Source organism: Halichoeres trimaculatus, unplaced genomic scaffold (genome assembly GCF_033239565.1).
Source record: "Halichoeres trimaculatus isolate MK-OKI-2021-1 unplaced genomic scaffold, fHalTri1.1 fHalTri1_scaffold_2, whole genome shotgun sequence".
Taxonomy (NCBI): Eukaryota; Metazoa; Chordata; class Actinopteri; order Labriformes; family Labridae; genus Halichoeres; species Halichoeres trimaculatus.
The window spans coordinates 20,138,184-20,157,348 of record NW_027437180.1 but is presented as its reverse complement, the minus strand read 5'-3'; the positions used below and the strand labels follow the sequence as shown (position 1 = coordinate 20,157,348).

General features: G+C 38.1%; 1 protein-coding gene across 4 annotated transcripts; it reads left to right on the top strand.

Annotated features, from left to right (window-relative positions):
* The first annotated feature begins 2,790 nt into the window (after nucleotides 1-2,790).
* LOC141808297 (uncharacterized) lies at nucleotides 2,791-17,328 on the top strand. Of its 4 annotated transcripts, none has more exons than XM_074694847.1 (12): nucleotides 2,791-2,842; nucleotides 3,373-3,490; nucleotides 10,272-10,330; nucleotides 10,863-11,057; nucleotides 11,181-11,283; nucleotides 12,078-12,168; nucleotides 12,268-12,361; nucleotides 12,446-12,576; nucleotides 12,681-12,882; nucleotides 13,254-13,347; nucleotides 13,419-13,506; nucleotides 14,318-17,328. In XM_074694847.1, exons 4-12 carry the CDS (start codon nucleotides 10,955-10,957, stop codon nucleotides 15,257-15,259), a joined length of 1,848 nt encoding a protein of 615 aa, XP_074550948.1. In that variant the 5' UTR covers nucleotides 2,791-2,842; nucleotides 3,373-3,490; nucleotides 10,272-10,330; nucleotides 10,863-10,954; the 3' UTR covers nucleotides 15,260-17,328. The 4 variants fall into 4 exon arrangements, with proteins under 4 accessions (XP_074550948.1, XP_074550956.1, XP_074550931.1 ...); XM_074694855.1 differs by having other exon boundaries at nucleotides 12,069-12,168; nucleotides 13,437-13,506; XM_074694830.1 differs by having other exon boundaries at nucleotides 12,069-12,168.
* Nucleotides 17,329-19,165: the final 1,837 nt, after the last annotated feature.

The window sequence follows — 19,165 nt, the reverse complement described above, 5'->3', positions numbered from 1 at the left end:
TTTTGCACTCGCAGCACTTTTTGAAGGGTGAATTGACAAAGCAAAGCCAGTTTAAACAATAACTTAAGGAGAATCTGCTTGTGTGTGTATCATACACCTGGAAAGTCTTGAAATTGTCTTATGTCAAGATATTACAACACAGAAATGATGATGCCTAAAGTAAATAAGTTTATTGTTTCAGCTCCTTGTATTAAGACATTATTCTTATTTTAAAAACTTAACAGATGTGATCACAAAGTGTTGCTGGTCTAACAAAGTTACCATACCACCGAAACAGAGATGTGAGATCAGTTGCTACCAGAAAATTGTCACGAGTCTCTGTTGTTTAATAAAAAAAAGAAAAAGTGAGGTTAAATTTGGTATCGTTGTGAGAAGTGATACCAGTCCACTGTCCCTGTTTGTGAAAAATATCAAGGCTGTCTGCAAAGGGATACTTCAAACTTTGCAGCATCAGACTACCTACCAAACTACCTGTATGTACTGATTGTTTTGTTAATCTCTGAGAAAAAGGATGTTTCTGTAAAATCATATAATGGAATTACTAAAAATTTTAGATAATCAAACTTTGACAAATTACAGACAATATTAAGCATGACCTCAAGAGCTTCTTGTCCTTCATTTTATAATCTGACAACTAAACATGATAAATATTAACATCTCTTTTTTACCTTTAGAGTGCCTGAAGGAGGTATGCATCCATACATTTCTCAGTTTTCCAAAAAGACTAAGCAAACTTCTTGTCTTTGGGGTCTGGCCTGTCAAAGGCTGGATGCATGTCCAGAGAGCAAAACATTCCAACTACGTTTTTTTCTTACGTTGATTATTTGGTGAATATCCCAGAGCTGGACTGTGATCTTTTCCAGTTAGACCAGTATGGGACCCATAAGGGGTCTTCAAAAAGTTGAAAGATTCTCCTAATTATGCAACCATGCTGTGGTAATATACTTGTATTTCTCTATTTCCAGAGAAGCTAGTGTCATGGCACAATACACAAACGTGGTGTAACAGGAGTGTGTGTGAGAGATTCGAATAATACAGCTGTGTCCAAGTTTAAGAAAAAGTGAAACCTCTTTGTGCTTCACCTGTGGAGTTTTGCCAGTCAGGAGGACCAAACTGTCAGTAGTTTGCTACCGTACTAGATCAGTTCTTGCGCAGAGTACTGCCAGAATATTTGTAAGAACTTCATAGTAAGTCTACGCTCATTGCTTCAAGTTAGATTGAGAAAGAAGGTGTTGCATGTGTACTTCAATTGACCAAGGTGTTTGACAATATGCAATATGTCATCACACTGAGCTAAAGTGTTCCTTTTGTCACACATACAGAGCTCCTGTAATGGGTCAGACACCACACTGATCTGTATGTGAGAAAACAAACACTGAATAAGTTGATTAATTAAATTATATAACCAGATGCAGAAGAGATGTTGTTAAATATTAGTGAGCCATTGGTAAATGCAGAATGTAATTGTCCTGTGTGTACAGTCTGCTGCATTTTGATCTTTGAGCTTTCCAATTTTTGCTTTTTTTGTTGCAGATAACACCTTTCGTATACAAAAAGCTTTAACTGTCCTCCTATGTGAAAAATTCCATTGCATTCAGCAATGTGCAGTTTATTTTCAGATGTTAAATTCTTTTTTGTATCATCTGCTATAGACACCCAGCTGGTCACTTATATGGTTCAGCACAGTATACAGCAGAATTGATAGGTGTGAGGTACAGAGAGACTCCCTTCCTCCTATTCTAATATTGTAATTATCATTATTTGGTGTTTCTCAGTGTTTTTCTATCCACAACATTTGTACTGAGAGAGTGCAGTTCAAACCTTGTTCCTTGTTTTCTTGGAATACTTGGCAATGATTCTGATTCTAACAATTTACTGTGAGTTTCCAATAAAACCTAAACCCCACAAGATTTATTTCCTCAAACATTTTTTTTTAATGCATGATTAAAACTTGGAGGAGAAATACATTACAAATTGGCGCTACTGGTTTACCTTGCAATGTGTTGAGCTTTTTTTTGTATATCAAGGCAGCTGCTTGCTTCTTTAAGTGCCTAGTTCTGGGGAAAATACAACAATTCAATAAAGTTCTTTTTAGTTGTATATTGGTTGTAACAGGTTCTTGTTCACTCACTTTTTGATGTCAAAAAGATGTTAAATTCAATGGTGCATGTGAGGGCAAGTCCATACAATGACTGACTTATCTGTTGATTATCCAATGTGTATTTTAGAAAATGGTGAAAATCTACAGCCCGTGGATTCACTGCATTTTCTTTCAATCCAGGATTACCAAAAAGGCTTGGTCACATAATGAAAGGGGAGGTACTATTCATATTCTGTTATTTTGCTAGAAAGCTGAAGATCTTGGCAATAATGTGAAATAGTAACAGTTTGATGATGTTCAGACACCAGAACCCATTCAATGAAAAGTTCAGAGGATTCTGGTTTGTGTTAAACTCCCATAACATGAGCAGAATTTTGCTCCTCTTTCTGTTACACCTCATTCCTCATAATAATTATGAGCCAATTCAGACAGGTTTATGAAGTCTGGACAAAGCGTCAGCATTTGGTACCTGTGGAAAAGAAAACAGATGAAGTCAGCAGTCTAAATCAGTCAGTTAAAGGGGATCCTAAGCTCTCAGGATTTAGGTCTTTCAGAGTCAGTCTGGTTGGACTTTCCCAAGATGTGGGAGCAGAGGGAAGCTCTTCTCTGCCTCAGCAGGGACAAACTCAGATGGGGAAGTTAGAGTTGTTGAAGTCTTGCTGCTGACTGTTGTAACTACTTTGACTGGAGTTTGCATTTTCCACTCAGAGTAGCTCTGGCCCACACAGAGGACACATGATGGTAAGTAAAAGCTTCATGATCAAAGATAATTCTTTAGATATCTTTAGATTATACAAAACAGTCTTAACTTTTCAGTTCTTCCTTACTTTCAAAGTCTTTTTGGCAAACATTGTCTTTAGCTTTCAGCAGAGCAATTCTTATGGAAGCCAAACTATCTTTGGGTTCAGCTGGCCTATCACTCTGCTCTCTCTCAGTTCATCTCTGATACATATTTAATCAAAATTATATCAATCTCTCACCTAAAGTTCAGTTGAATTACAACAAAGTGTACCAAAATCTTATGAAGTCATACGTTTTAGTTAGAAAGCTTTACCACTGACACTGATTGTCTCACTATCGGTAACATGATAGGGGTTTGCAGATATACTGTTAAAGTTTCTGCTTTCCCTGAAACTGATATTTTAGAAACTCTAAAAGGGGTTTCCACCGTTCCCTTTACACTTCTCAAAATTGTAGCACAGCTCTTACGTGAGGGAAACCACAGTAACCGGGTTTTTTTTTCTCTTTCCTATCTACCACACACAACCTAGTCAGTGATAGGAAAGCATGCTCTGAATGAGTGTACAGAAATGGAGAAGACTGTTCAGTCATACTGAAAGGTCTGATGACAGACACATAAAGGAAGACAAGCAGACAGACGCAGGACCGGTAAGTTGTTTTAAACTAAACTTTAATCTGGAGTTGTTTTCTGATGGTAGATTCAATTTCTTTTCTGTGAAGAGTAATGAATGAATGATTGAGTTACAACAGAGGATGTGATGATGGAGATAAAGTGAAGAATGTTTCCATGATGACATATAAGTTGGTTTTAGTGCTCTACTTCTACTAAAAAGACAACCAAAATGATTATGAAATGACAAAACGCAAGGTCTTATTTGATAAGTTTGGATTTCAACAGTTCCATGAAAGATGAATGTATTCTTGGGTATGATGAAGTCTGTAAAGATCATCTGTACTCAGCTTTTTCAATCCTTGTTGTGGCCTCCATTATCCTGCATGTTCAGCTTATATAATACCTTCAGTTGGATAGAAATCCCATGTATGTCGATGCAGCGACAGACTTCAATTACTGTTTTTTTAAGGCTCTTCTTGGGAGCTTCTGGTGTGTCTCAATTTAAGCACCCCTTGTGGACAAAATGGTACCTGTTATATCTTTTTCAGTTTTGTTCTTTGCAAGTTGTCTTTTCTCAATTAAAAGGTCATCATTTTAACATTCAAATGTAGCTATCACTGACTGCAAATACCTGCTGTGGTAAAAGTTGTAAGAGGCTGTTTCTTCAGCATGCTGTAAATGCTTGACACCTGCCACCTCCATGGTTGGTAAAAGCGTCAAACATGACTGGAACTGTCACCCTTGTCATAAATAATCTTGTCTTTTTTGTAGATCACTGGTCAAAGAGGCATCCCTGTGAATTTTAATGAGCTACATAGCCAGCTTAAAAAGTCCAAACACAATGTTAAGACCGTCTAACACTGTTTATAATCACAAGTCTCACCACAGGTAGATGTCAAAGAACAGAGGAAGTGAAGGAGGTGTGTGGGGAATGAAGTGTTAGTGGGTAGAAAGGTAAAGAGAGGTAAAAGACTGAAGTTAAGAGAGAGATCTTGATGGGGTGTTTATTGGTCATTTTGATTTGTGGTTCTGTTTCAAGCTAAATGCTAATGCTTGAGAGCTTAAAAGTTTACAATTATAGTGAATTATTGGTAGCCATGTGTCTCTGATCCAAAGAATGTTTGGTGGGACAACAAATGTTAAGGGACATGTATGTTAGCTATAAATTTAAAGGCAACATTTTCTTTGTAACCACTGGCCTAAAAGTGAAAACAGAAAATTGAGGCAAACATTAAACATATCAAATGCGTATAGTAAAAAATGTGAATTTCTTGGACAATGTTTTGGCAACTTATCCAGTGGATGTGAAATATATAACTTGACCAGCTCGCACTTGTGGTCAGCTGATCAATCTCTTGTTATTTTTCATACTATCTACAGAATTTCCTCTTCTGTATTTAAAGGGACTGTGAGGAGTTCCTGAGTGATCTTGAAAAAGTCTGATTATAATCCACAATTTAAAATGAGATCAGCAGCACCAGCAAAGGTTATTTCAAAATGCTACTTCCTGATTGGGTCGAGCAGGACCGGATTGATTTATGGCACATCTTAGTCTCCAATACAACGCCACACTGGCTGATGAAGTTTAGCAGTGAGGAGATTGATCTGTTTTTTTTTTTCTGCTGAAAATTTCTGTGTCTAATTTTGTAGTGATGGTGGACACAGGAGTTTAACTGTCAGACAGAAAAAGGACAGAAGAGCAGGAGAAAGCTAAATGGCAGAGTGATAGTAAACAAGCTAATGGCTAAAACGTGGGCTGAAGGCTAAAACAAGGGCTAAGCTGATTGTGATTATGTTCATTCCAAATCACATGCTGTAGTTATTCTGCAGTGGTCTGTTCAAACTACAGACTGTATAAAACATGGACATAGTCTCCCTGACATTACCTGTCTGTCTCTGACACAGAAAATGAAGTCACATCGGCTATAGCGGCCATATTGGTAGTGGCAAGGGCTTTGTGTACAGCTATAGGGCGCCTGCCGGTCATGTGACCCTGAGCTGTGCCTCTGATCGGGCTAGCTTGCGATCTTAATACCTGAATAGGCCTAGTTAGAAAAAAAATCACCCCCGTACAGTGGGTACCAATAGTACAATTAGTGCCTCAGACAGGAGACGTGTTGTGAACCAGGCTGTAAATAGGTTCATATCTGCCTTGAAAACAGCTTTTTTTTGGCTTGGTGTGTTTGTAATTTCCGGTACTTCCAGAGCCAACCTGAAGCGGACACTCAAGAAATAGCAGATTTTAGCACTACCGCATTGTCTCATAGTCTTAGACCGAAGGTTGCCGCTTGGTTCAAACTTTAGAGTCCATCAATGTAATGAAGAGTGGGGTTATGTTACACATTACTGACATGTCTCAGAGCACCAGGTAACATATAGCCAGCCACAAACAGTACAAACCTTTAATGTTTGCTTCTTGTTACATTTTAAACAACAGTGCTACGAAACTGATGATGCGTATTGTACCTTACCTCAGCGTGTTGTATTTGGTTAAAAATATAAAAAAAAGTTGTCTTGAACAAAGAAAATTTGTTTTGATCCAATGTCCATTTAATTTAAAAAAAAAACATGTTGTTAAAAGTCACATCCTAACGTTAGTGTGCGTAAGACTCGGGCCAAAAGGTGGTGCTGCAATTAAAGCAGATCCTCCTCACAGCATCTTTAATTGAAATAGACCTGCTTTGTTGCACGTACTCATGTGCCCATCTTATGCATTGACTTGAACAGGATGTGTGTCACTCCAGTATCTCATTAGATGATGGACTGGAGGTGTCTAATTTTTGCCAATTGTAAATTTCTGCAGAACCTGCAGTCCCCTGTGGACTACACAGTTTATGGTTATTAACTCTTGTTCCGCTCTCACATTGTAGCACTAAAGAGAAAATGGGAAGAATGGACTCATTTCAGATCCTGTCAGTTAACAGCCAGACCCAGCTTAACCAATAATTCAGGTTTACTGTGCACCTTGTCCTCTGGCCTGTATTACTACAGTGACAGCATAGTTCCCTAGGCTAGTTTTACACGGAAGGATCATTTATGGAGTAATAGCTGTACTGGGAAATATACTGGGGTAGTAAGTTCTTTCAAGGAAACCAAATGACTCAAAGTATTTATGGTGTCAAACTTGCCTTATATAGGTCAGTCTTATGCATGTATATGACCTGAAAGAAGAACCATCTTACTTCTTCACTGGTAAATGGGTTCTCTTGTTAGAAACAACAATAGCATTCTGGGAAGAGGACAGAAGGAAGTGGTTCATTTGCTAGTTTGTGGTTGACCTTTTTTTTTTTTACTAAGCAGGAAAAGGAAGACAGAGAGAGTGTCAGCTCTTCACAGTTGTGGAGGGTTTAGGGGAAATCCAAATTTCAGAAGTTGGTAGAAATATGTTCAAGCATATATTCGTGACAGAGGTTAAACAGGGAGAAACAGTCGAGTAGATAGCATCTGACAAAGTGAGACTCAAGCCACTGGTGTCATTCAGAGTAAAGGGTTATATCTGTCTCAGACTCCTTACATCCCCTATGTTAGAAACTTCTTATCATTACTGACCTTTAGCTGGGGAAGTTGTTGGTCTGAGTGAATTAAAACCATATCACTGATCTCATGACATCAGACATGAGCTAACAGGACATCAGAGAGCTGACGTGTGATACGCTGATCTTGAGTCATACGACTTTACAGACTGGAAATAGTAAGTAGACTGTATACAGTCATCAAAGAAGGAAATAACTCTGGCTAAATCCAGCACTGTCATGATACAAAGCAATGATTTATCACTAAAAATATCTTTTCTACAGAATTAAGGACAGGGAGTTTTATAAACCACACCTAACCAAAAAACAGCATTTTGATCCCGGTTAAAGAGACTGTCTTTCACATAAAGCTGTCATTATGTCAAAGGGACTGCGCTGGAGTTTGGGGTCACAGTTCCCAAAGTCAGGGGAGTGAAGGCTCAAAGATCAGAAATACCATTCAAGATTGAAGATGTTGGTATGTAACATGCTCAGTCAGGCAGACAGTGGGAGGCAAAGAAAAATAACATAAATATTGTTTTATATGTGTAAACTGTAGAAATATAAAATATGAAGAAGGAAAATAAGGTTAAAAGCATCAATGTTATGTACTCTCACCGACCACTTTATTAGGTACACCTGTCCAACTGCTTGTTGATGAAAATTTCTAACCAGCCAATCACATGGCAGCAACTGAATGCATTTAGGCATGTAGACATGGTTAAGACGATCTGCTGCAGTTCAAACCGAGCATCAGAGTGGAGAAGAAAGGTGATTTAAGTGACTTTGAACGTGTTATTCATGATCCTGTTTGTGCCCATGCCTGGCCCTGTGTGGAGATCATGACTTAAGCACCTTATTCAGGGCTTTTTGGTCTCATCCAGTGCTCTTCAGAGGATCTCTTCGGAGATATGCACCCCAAGGAACTTAAAGGCACCCCTCCACCCCCTTTACCGGTATCAATGAGGTTTTATTTTACTGTTTCTCAAGTCTGTAATCAGTACCCTGGTTTTGCAGACATTCAGGAGTCCGGACGGCCCGTTACAGGCTTTCAACTTCTCCAGTATGCATCTGCTTATCACTGTCCCTGATTCTTTGAACCACCACTGCGTCATCTGCACGTTTCATAGTGATGTTTGAGCTATTCATGGCCTCATCATTTAGTTTGGTTTATTAGCTTATTTGACAGATAGCAAGCAGAACCACAGTTTCTATAGAGTTAAGTTATTCAAGTCATCTGTGGACAGACATGTATAAAGTGAAGAGCAGGGGGCCGAGGACACAGCCCTGTGGGTCTCCAGTATAAGGTGTAGGAACTGGAGGTGTGTTTGCCCGCTGAGACCTCCAACAGCCAACCTTCTTATCAAGGCCATAGGCTTGATGTCATCTTACTCGTCTCAAAGTGAAGCTGCCACAAAAACTGCTCCCCCTGGTGGCTGGCTGCAGTACAGGTCAAAAAATCTGACTTTCCAGTCATTCCAGATGGGCTGTGGTCAGAATTTAAAAAATGAATACACCTTGTAGAAATGTCTCTCACGTCTGATTGTTGTGGTGATTTGAAGATATCACTTGGCTGCCTTGTATTTAAGTCCTCTTTTTCTGAAAAGTTTCATTTTTATTAGTTATATGAGGTTAAAAACAAGGTTTTACGTCATGTTTAGCGATGATTGACAGCTGCTGTTCTTGTGTATTTTTATCGGAGATTGTAAAATATGTGGGGAGGTAGAATCAAGAAGTGATTAGACTCTAGAAAGAAAAAAAAAACCCCACCTCCACTCAGATTCTCCCAGAATCCCTCACAGTCTCTACTGCTCAGACTCTGGCTGCACAACTGCTACCAATGGCTGCACCTTTGACAGAGTATTTTGGCTTCAAAACCGTACAATAGTAAATGGTAAAGCCACGCTGTTCACTCTACATATAGTCTATGATCCAAGCACAGGGAGCTGATTGGCCCTAAAGCGACCAAAATTTGGTCAAGAAACAGTCAAAGTGAGACTAACCCGTCATTTTGATTCAAACTCCAAGAACCGTCAAGTACCAAATCAAACCTTTTGACCCTAGGTGCAGGAATTGAAATATAGCAAGACAGCTGGTGGTAAACTGTGACTTACATATTCAGTTCAGCATTCTTTCTTCACTCTTTACAACAGGTGAGAAGTTGTTCAGCTCACAGGAACAGTAATAGAAAGAGGGAATTGTTAAATAGGTCAACTCCCTGATTACCAGCACTGATGTCAGATTCCTGTACGACATAAAGTTACGGACTTATCAGAGACAAGTTAGTGTCAACAAGAACATAATCAGTAATTTGATCAGGGCCAAAGAAAACACACTGCAGCTAACAGGAAGTGCACCTGTCAGAATAATGGAAAATTTAGGTTCTCAGAAATAACAACCCTGACCTTTTAAATAACCGCACTAACAGGTGACCCAGCCTCAGCAGGAACTAGTGCTTTACCACCAGTGCTGATGTGAAGAAAGAGAGGGAAAAACAAAGAGTGCTACTGTTGACTACAGAGTGCACACATTAGAAGTGTGCAAAATAGAGATTTTAAGCAAAGTAATAAAATAAGAGAACAGATTATAGTTCTCAAGATCTTACCTGGGACACTAAAATCTATCTCTGTCTCAAACACACACACGCACTCATGTACGCATGCACGCACACACATCCTGTTTTGGAAGCAGTTAAAATGTCACTGCAGTTTAGAAAATTTATAACAACATAAACAAAATACACAAAATAAAAAAACTGTTGGCAAATATGTTTTTGTTGCGATGGAGGTCAAATGTAGAATAAAAAACAAGAAATATTAGATTTGATATTTTGCACAGTTATGTTTAATACTCCCTTTTCTCTCCTGGTATGACTGTCTGCAGGCAGGTGAATTAGAGTAAAGAGTTAAGCTGTAAGGTGGATAAAGCATCAATGGTCACATGGTATGCATGTGTGCTGCGTTTGTGTGCTAGATTGTTTTTTTTCTCTTGTAACGCTCAAACAGCTTTGGATCATATAAAAAACAGATTCACAATAAGCCATGCCAGTAGAATTTGTCCCTTTTTTCTTGAGGGAAGAGGAAACCACTGGGGTGTTAGAAAAAACAGATATGAAAAAAAAATCTCACACCTTGAAAGTGGGGGTGGATTCAAACTGAACAAATTAATTAAATGATGTTGATCAGAGACTCGATTTCATGGAAAACATTGTGAGTGTTATCTCTAACCATTTCTCTCAAAGAGGGCGTTTCGCCTTGCCACTTCCTTTGAGATGTCTAAATAAAGTGTCTGATGTTGTCCTCAGAACTTAATTCAGAAGAGATTCGGCCCTTTGACGCCTGTCCTGAGCAGCTAGGCCAACAGGTAAGGCACTTAAGTATATGATTTATATCAATTTCTAAAAAAATCATGTTTGTTTGTTTCAAACATGTAATAGGTGGTTTATCAAGTGTTGTCACAGGACAAGGTTGTTAAATTGCAGTCTAAGCAAGTTAAAGATATCAGGTTGGGTCAAATCTGTCAATGAAGCTTTTTCGAGAGAAAGAAAAATCTGAGACAGAATCACATCAGATCAGGAAATCAACCTTATGTTTTCTTTATATGGGTTATTTTCTTTTAGCTTGTGTAGTTTCAAACCTATAGCAGGATTCGGGAAACTTTAATCAAGAAAGTCAAGATTATCATGATCTCATCATTGGGTTGGATTAAGGCTGGATATCAGGAATGCTATGCTGTATTGTTGATACATTTTTCCAGTGTTGACATCTCAGAAATATTTTCCAACTAATCATGTTGGAATATTTGTTTTTCCAAAATCTTGGCCCAGTTCAGCTGAGCCCTGACTCTTACTTTGTGAGCTTATTTTGTTAACAGCTGGATCTTTCCACCTTTACAGGATGAGAAGAGAGACACAGACACAATGAGTCGCTGCTTTCTGCTTTGAAAAGCAACATCTTCAATAAAAAAAGAAGACTAATGACATGATAAATGGAGAAGAATAAGAAAACACCTTTGCTGTTTCTTCTTCTTTCACTGCCTTGCATCCATGTCAAAGGAACGGTGCCTAACTGTACCAGTGAACCAGATAAAAGTAAGTGATGTTCAGATAACCCAAATTAACATTGTTTTATGATCTGGCAATAGTAGATTTTAGATCCGTTGAACAGATTAGACAGAATTCATAAATGACAAGCTTCTCATCCATGTCTCACAGATCTGTCCTGCTACAGTGACTACAACCAGACCATCACTTGTTCGTGGCATAGCCCACATGACTCAGATTCACATTGCAAAGTTTATGCCGAAAAGGCAACTGGGTGAGGACTGCAGACACAGGAACACATCAAGACAGATATGTGTTTAGAGCAAATTTATGCCCACCATGTGCCCAACTATTATGAATAGATCAATTTGACCTTGTCAATTTCAATATGGACACCCCAACTTTGACTTTATCTTGCAGTAGCAGTGCTTTCTTTTAGCATGGCTTTTCAAATTGGCAAACAACATGTAGAAAATCGATGCACCGTCAGAAGATAAAATAAAGTAAGGTTACTCAAAACTTAAATAAATTTAAGATTTCCAAATCATGCAAAAGACCCTTTTCAGGGAAAGGGCAAATGGATGAAAATCTTGAAGCTGTTCTACAACACTAAAGATTACTCAAGCCTTAAAAGCTGGTGCTTCCTTCAGGTGTCAAAACTTTTATTGATAACAAATCCCACCCTGCTATGGAAAAAAATGCATAAATTGGGGTGTTTTAAAACTTTTGACATGTAGTATGGATAAGATGTGATGATAAATTCTGTTTTTGCGGGAGAATCGTGTTACCAGAGAAGAATTAAATCATGCATTTACCTCTAGGTGCAATTAATTAGCTTTTTTTTTTTTTTTTTTTTTTTTTTCCCGGTACAGAATAACACAGGTGTTATAAATCTCAGAAAAACTGTTTACACTGAATGAACTAGGGTGCATTTTTAAACGTGTAATATGATTAAGATGATAAACCTTGACCAAATTTTACCTAGTTCAGCCATATTTAAAGAGAACAAAATGTCACTGCTGGATAAGTGCATCGCAAACTTTCCCTAACTTTTCTAAGACGATTCAGATACAGCGACTCCTGCCACCTGAAACCTGTTGATGTCTCCAGACCAGCCCTGAAGAAGTGCTCCATGCTTTTTGATCGCGGGCCGGAAATGGTAAGCAAGAAGCTCACCCACATCAGTGTGACACTTCATCATTTTTTAAAATTTAATAAGTGAAGTCATTTGTTTTAAAAGTCTTCTGATGATCCCCAGTTCTTCTCTACCGATAAATTGATCGTTGAGCTGAGGTGTGCCCATGTGAAGAAAAATCCAGTGACCTCCATTTTCTTCATACCATATTGTCACGGTAAATACAGCCTGTTACTTTCACATGACTTCCCTTGTGTGCTGTTCATGGTGACCTAAATCTACCTCTGTGTTGATATTGCAGTAAAACTAAATCCTCCAGAAAAGCCAAAAGTAAATGCTACCAGCATGACCCTGAGGCTTGCCAAGGAAAGAGACAAAATCCGAAATTTCATATTTCAACTCCAGTGGAAACAAGAAGACAAGTTATGGAGGGTGTGTATACATTTTACTATTCTTTAAAAGATCAATGGCATCAAAATAGGTGTCACTAAAGCGATTTTATTATTATTATTATTTTTTTTTTTTGCCTTTTACAGGAAGCGTTAAATGTTACCAAGGAATGTGAATGGAGCTGCATAACTTTGTTGCATTCTGAGTCGTTGATTCAAGGTGAGAAGTATGAGGCACGAGTACGAGTACAACCTGGGACTGCTTTTGGAGGCTCTTCGGTCTGGAGTGAGTGGAGCCCTTCAGGATCATGGGTGTCCCACATTGGAAGAAGGAGAGAACCACCAGCAGGTACAGGTTGCAAATACAAAACACATTTTTGGAGCTCCTGTGAAGAATTTTAAGCATTTTTTTTAAACAGAAATGAATTGAAATAATACTCAATGAGGTACGGAAGACAATATGACCACAAATATAAACACTATTGCACTATTGCAAATTTTAATGTCCCAAGCCACTGCCGAGTGTATGTTTACTGGGGCGCAAAATCCTCTCAAAGCAATTCTTCACAGGAGCTCCAAATATGTGTTTTGAGAAGAGAAGTTTTGTTGTGTTTGAATCATTTTTGTTTCACCCTAACATTCAGATATCTACATTTGGATGTTCTGTGTAGTATAGTGCGCCTTCCATGTAACACAAGATGATCTGTTCTGTGTTTCTAGATGGTTCTTGGACCACGTCTGCAGTTGTCATATGTTCTGTATTAGTGGTTCTGCTCCTGACCGTCTTAACTTTGAAAAGTAACCAAACCATATGGTGAGCAGATACTTCTGTCACATGTGATGTAAAATATCAAATATAAAGCTTACTTAACTTCATTTCATCAGTTTTTCATTGTCTTTCAGGATTTTTTTGACAACTAAGGTCAAAGGTCAACCCTTCCCAAAACAAGCACCGTCCTCCCTGAACTTCCAGGTAAGTTCATGGAATCATCTTTTGTTTTCAGTGATTTTCTACAAACAATCCTTTTAACAAGGCATAACATGATTTACAGAAATAATACTTCTAACAGAAGTAACTTTTGCACTTTGTGTATGCTTCACAAATATTTAAGGGAGGATGCTTTCAAATGCACCTGGATTTTGCTAATTGGTGTCATACATGTCTGACTAATGTTTTCGGTTTGAAAGCTGTGTCCACACAAAGTAGTTTCTCACAGTAACGTTAAAAAAAAAAAAAAATGTGTTCTCATTTTTGTCTGTACTTCTTCAAACTACTTACTGGCACAAAATTATGTTTTTAGTTGTTTTTATGTTAAATTGTTGGAAAATTTTTAAAACTTTAAATTACATTGTCACCAGTTTTAATTTATTCTTCAGCACACTTTTTCTTGTCTCGAGTCACAATGTTTCTAGTTGTTAAAAAAAATCATTTGTTACGGAAATACTTGTGAATCAGAGGCAAAACCCTCATTTCTTTATCGTTGCTGTTTCATCTTTAACAATGTGGCAAAGTGTGGTAAGTTCACTACACCTCAATTTATATAAATAAAATGAAATCTGTTTTCTGTTTTACATTAATTTGTTCAAAGGAATCAGCTGGCGGTAATTAGTATAAATTATGTCACTGAGTTGAAGCCAACTTTCCAGTCTATGCTTGTTAAGACTAGAAGTTCTGTTGCCTAACAAACTGAAAGTGTGATGTAGACTTCATTTATTCTTTATTTCCATACTTCCAAACTCCTCTTATTCACTTTTTATTGTTTTTTTTTTCTTTTCTTCACCAGAATTATCTGAACCCTCAGCTTAGGGCATTCTTTAAACCACTGGACATTGCCTCAGTAGAGATCGCCACCTCTGTGGATGACATTTCCCCCATTAAACCAGAGGCAGAACTGCCTGACAAGATGAGGAACGAAAGCGGTTACGAGTCCACCAATTCCAGCTTCTCCAACCCCAGTTATGCCCATGTCTGTTCTGCTCCACCTCCTCCTGTCTCTTTGCTCACCTCTGCAGGGAATCTGGATCCCTGTGCACCTGACACACCTTACGGACCTGTTTGTTGTCAAGGTGAAGACAAAGATTCTGGACAGAAGAGAGAGGAATTTAGAGAAAAAGAGGTGAAGATTCGTGAGTTGTTCTCTAAAGACTGCAACAAAGACGAGCCTGTGCTTGTAATTTCTGACTATGAGAAGGTAGACAAGCTCCAGATGGAGCGCTTCAGGCTTCAGAGTTTAGATTCAGGTGTGGGTAGCGGTGAGGAGGTCAGTCAGGAGAGCCTTGAGGCAGACAGCATCAATATGACTGAGAGCAATGAAGAAGATCAAGAGGAGACAGAGTTGGAGAAAGAAAAGGGAGTTTTACAGAAGCTGTTTGGAGGCAGTGTAGATATTTTTGGAAAAGACTCCATCCAAGTTTGTTCTGATTATGAGCGGGTCCAAAAGCTGCAGCCTGACAGCCCTGAGCCCCAAAACCTGAGCGTTAACAACGAGATCCAGGAACAGTTTGATCACCAGGAGAGCCTTGAGGACACTGACAAGTCCACTGAATCAACAAACCTTCTTGCTTCTCCATGCTCCTTTTCATCAGTCACAACCATGTCTTCAAATTTCGGAGGACCAGTTTTAAAACCAGTTCTTCATTGTAACATACTTGCTCTTATGTCAAGCAGCAGGTCTATGGAGCTTTCTGGAGACGATTACATGCCAGTAAGACAAGATCAGAGCTAAAAAGACATCTTTATGGGAGGAGGTTGCAGTTGGGCTAACTGATCCAGAAGTAAGTTGCTGTTTTAGTTTTGCTGCAAAGAAAATACTTGTTGCTGCTACTTTCCTGTCTTTGACTAATTATGGTGGTGTGATATTCTATTTGGGATTGCGGATCATTACAAGGCTAAAGCCTTGAACTCTTCGCTGAACCCTGCATGCTCATGTTTTTGGCACTGGCTACCAGACTGGCATGTCCTTATTTTCAAGCCAGCTATTAACTCACTTCCCTCTTATGTAATTTAATTAATTTAAGAAAAGCTTGAAGCTATAGGTGCCTTGTGCTCAGAGTGCATCATGAAACTAGAGAAAGAGTTTTGGGTACTCCACTTTTGAGTTTGATGATTTGATTTGATTTATTTCGGTCATGTCAGCACACTTATACAATATCGCACATTTTCAATAGATCATATTGTACATGTCCGAAAGGGAAGACGGGAGAAGCAGAGCTTATCTAGTCCCGTCCCCATTTCCTCAATATTTAGTCTCCTCTTTTTCACATATCATCAGATTATTATGAATTTTGATTCCATTTACAGATGTTTGACATAATTCTTGATTGTCTTTTAGTGTCCATATTTGATCGTTAATGTCCATCACTTGTCTTACATCATCACTTCATTCACAGTCATTGTTTTGGAACATTTTGACCTTCCTGCTGTCTTACAGACCAAACAAACCCACATATTTACATTTCAGCATTCTTCAGTCTTGACAATTTTGGATGATACACACTTAGCTATTATCATTTTCATATCCGTTAAAGGTCATTTGTGACATTTTTTTTCTTCTTTTTCTTAAATATGTTTATGGAACCGCTGCACCTGGTTTCTCCTTGTAGCTCGTGTTTATTTGGGTTTAGTAAATCAATGTTAGTAATACCACAGATTAAACCTTTTTTCTGCCCAATTTCTGAGGAAAGATCTCCAGCATATGAGATGAAGCTGTTCAGATTCGAACTTGGTGCTCTGTAAATGCAACAAATAATAATATTACAATTTTTCTTTGTATAGATTTCAACCGTAGTGCATTCTAATATGTTGTCAATTACTACAGATATTTCCTTCAACACTCTGAATTTGATATTTTCAGCTATGAACAGTGCGACCCCCCGAACTTTGTTTTCTCTGTTCATACAAACAAGGTTATATCCTTCTAGTTCAAAGTCCATGCCTTTCTCTTCGTTGATCCATGTTTCTGTTATTGCAATAATGTCGAAATGGCTCTTAAATTCCATTAGGTATTCCTTTGGAGTCAGAACAGTTCTGGTCAACATTTTGATTTTTTATCAGATCCTGATGCCCATGGTTTGTAATCCAATCAGGTAAATCCAAATGTTCATATTCCGAGTTACAGTTCATTAGCTCCTTTTCCTCAGATTGTGTTGAGGTTTTGAAGCTTTTTTTTATCCATTTATTCGTCAAATTTGTCCAGATCCTCCATGCTCTTGATCAGCACCGTCTTCATTTGTTCTGGTGTTTCTCCGTTGGTTCTTATCAGTATTTTGCAGTTTGCCGTCCAGGTGCTTTTTATCTTCCCGGCCTTTTTCAGCTCCCGTGCCTTCCTTGCCAATTGATTTTTGTGTAGTATTGGCTTTTTTGGAAGGTACACATTTTAAGGCCAGGGTTTTTGATTTTAAGGAAGTTTTCCTGGTTAAATGAAATTGAAATGTAATAGATAGATAACTGCTGGACAGTCAGATCATAAAAGCATATGAAATGTTTCTGAATGATTTTACTCTTCTGACAGATGAATGTATTTTTTTCGTCAGTGCACTTTCCTTTCATTGATTTATTTATAATTCACCTCCCAATCAAACACATTGAGTGTGCTCTTGAGGGCTAACAAACACATTGAATTCACCTACTTCCTCATGAAAGTTAGATGTAAGAAACTTTAAATGAAAACTTGAATGGCATTCATAAAACTTCTCATTAAAAGCTTTGTAAGGCCATTAAAAATCAGCTTTGAGTGAGAACTGCAGGAGAAACTAACTCAACAGTTCTAAATTTGTTGTTTGCATTACACAAACAGGGGACTCTCTTGCTGTGTCAAGTATATATTTATAATGTATGTTTTTATCATCATTTTTTATTATATTTTCTTTGCAAAGTTCAAATAAAACATTTAAAAGTTGTGGGGTTTTTTTTTGTAAATTTTCTTTATTAGTCTTTGGACAAAGTTAAACATGACCACTCAACAACCGACAATGCTGCATCCATTTGTCACAATGGAAAAAAAAGCACATGTACAGAGGAAAGGATTTTGAAGCATAAGCTGAAGCATAAGAAAGACTAAATCCATCTGTTTCTGAAACTGATTTTTGAAGCACATCAGCTATTGCGGCCATATTGGAAGTGATGGGGGCTTCGAGTACAGCTATAGGGCGCCGGTCAGTCACGTGAGCTGAACTGTGCCTCTGATTGGGTGAGTTCACAGTCTTAATGTCCTTCAAGCTGCAGAGTTAGAAAAAAATGTATCCCCCGCAAAGTGTGCTGACAGTGAAAATTAATGATTCAGACAGGAGACAGTTTTTGAACCAGGCTTTAAGTAGGATCATTTCTGCTGTGAAAACAGCTTTTTTGACTTAGTGTGTAAGTATGTATGTGTGCATGTGACTTCCAGGGAGCCAGCCGCGAGCGGACACTCGAGGAACAGCAGATTTTAGCACTTCTGCATTGTCTCATATTCTTAGACCCAAAGTTGCCACTTCGTGAAAAATACACACAAGGAAAACAGCATAAGACATGGATCACTAACAACACAATAATACATGGAAGGAAACAAAATAACATGACTTAGAAAGATTAAAGCAAGACACTGACAGAAAAGGGAGAAAAACCAAGCCATAAAACGCGCTACTAACCCGTGTGTTACCTTTGTGGTAAAAGATGAAGCAATAGCCCATTGGCTAACATCTAAAACCCAGATAATGTTGTCATTTGGTCACTTTCTGGAAGGAAAAGGAGAAACATTTGCACAGGTATAGTATTTGGTTTAATGCTCCTTCGGAGGTGCTAATATTTATTTTATTGTCTGTCTTTTCAACACATAGACGACAATACAATGTTAAATGTAAGTCACAAGTCTCACCTTTGACTTGAGGCAGATAAGCTGCGCACCACTTGTTGTTTCCATTTGATTGTGGTAAAAGATGATTTGAAAACAACAAAACAGCAGCAATAATAATAATAATAATAATAATAATAATAATAATAATAATAATATGATGATGATGATGATGATGATGATGATGAAATGATGCAATATAATAGAAACAACTATAGCAGTTTTATATTTAAAGAAAACAGTGAAGAGATCAGAGTCAATGTAAGTAATAAATTCACTGTTCCAACCTGAGGCTTCCTCTGTGCTGCAGACTGCTTAGATATCCCGCCGATGTTTCTTGTTTGCATGGAAAGAAAATAAGTAAATGGCCTCACCCAGCTTAATTCCCATTAGACTGTGTGCTAAAGGGAGCATGACTGTTGCCTGGCAATGATGAGAGATATACAGTAAATGTGCCTGTGCCTGACTCCTGGGCTCCTTTTATGAAGAGACAGAGAGTGCTCAGCTGTATGTTTGATCGGATTAAAGAGGTATGAGTTATGACCCCCTGGATGGATCTTTTTTTTTTTCTCATTTTATTTCCAGCAAAAATATAATACATTCTGCTTTTCAGCAATGTGTAGATCTAAATAGCTTTTGAAAGTATTGATTGCTTTTCTTTAACCTTTGGACTGACAAACAGAGAGGCAGCCATTCCTTTGCGGTCTGGGCAACATGTTTGGTAAAATGCTAACCAGAAATGCTCTATAAAAGCAGTTAAATTGTTAAAGTCAAAACATTAATAAGCCACCATGGCAAAGA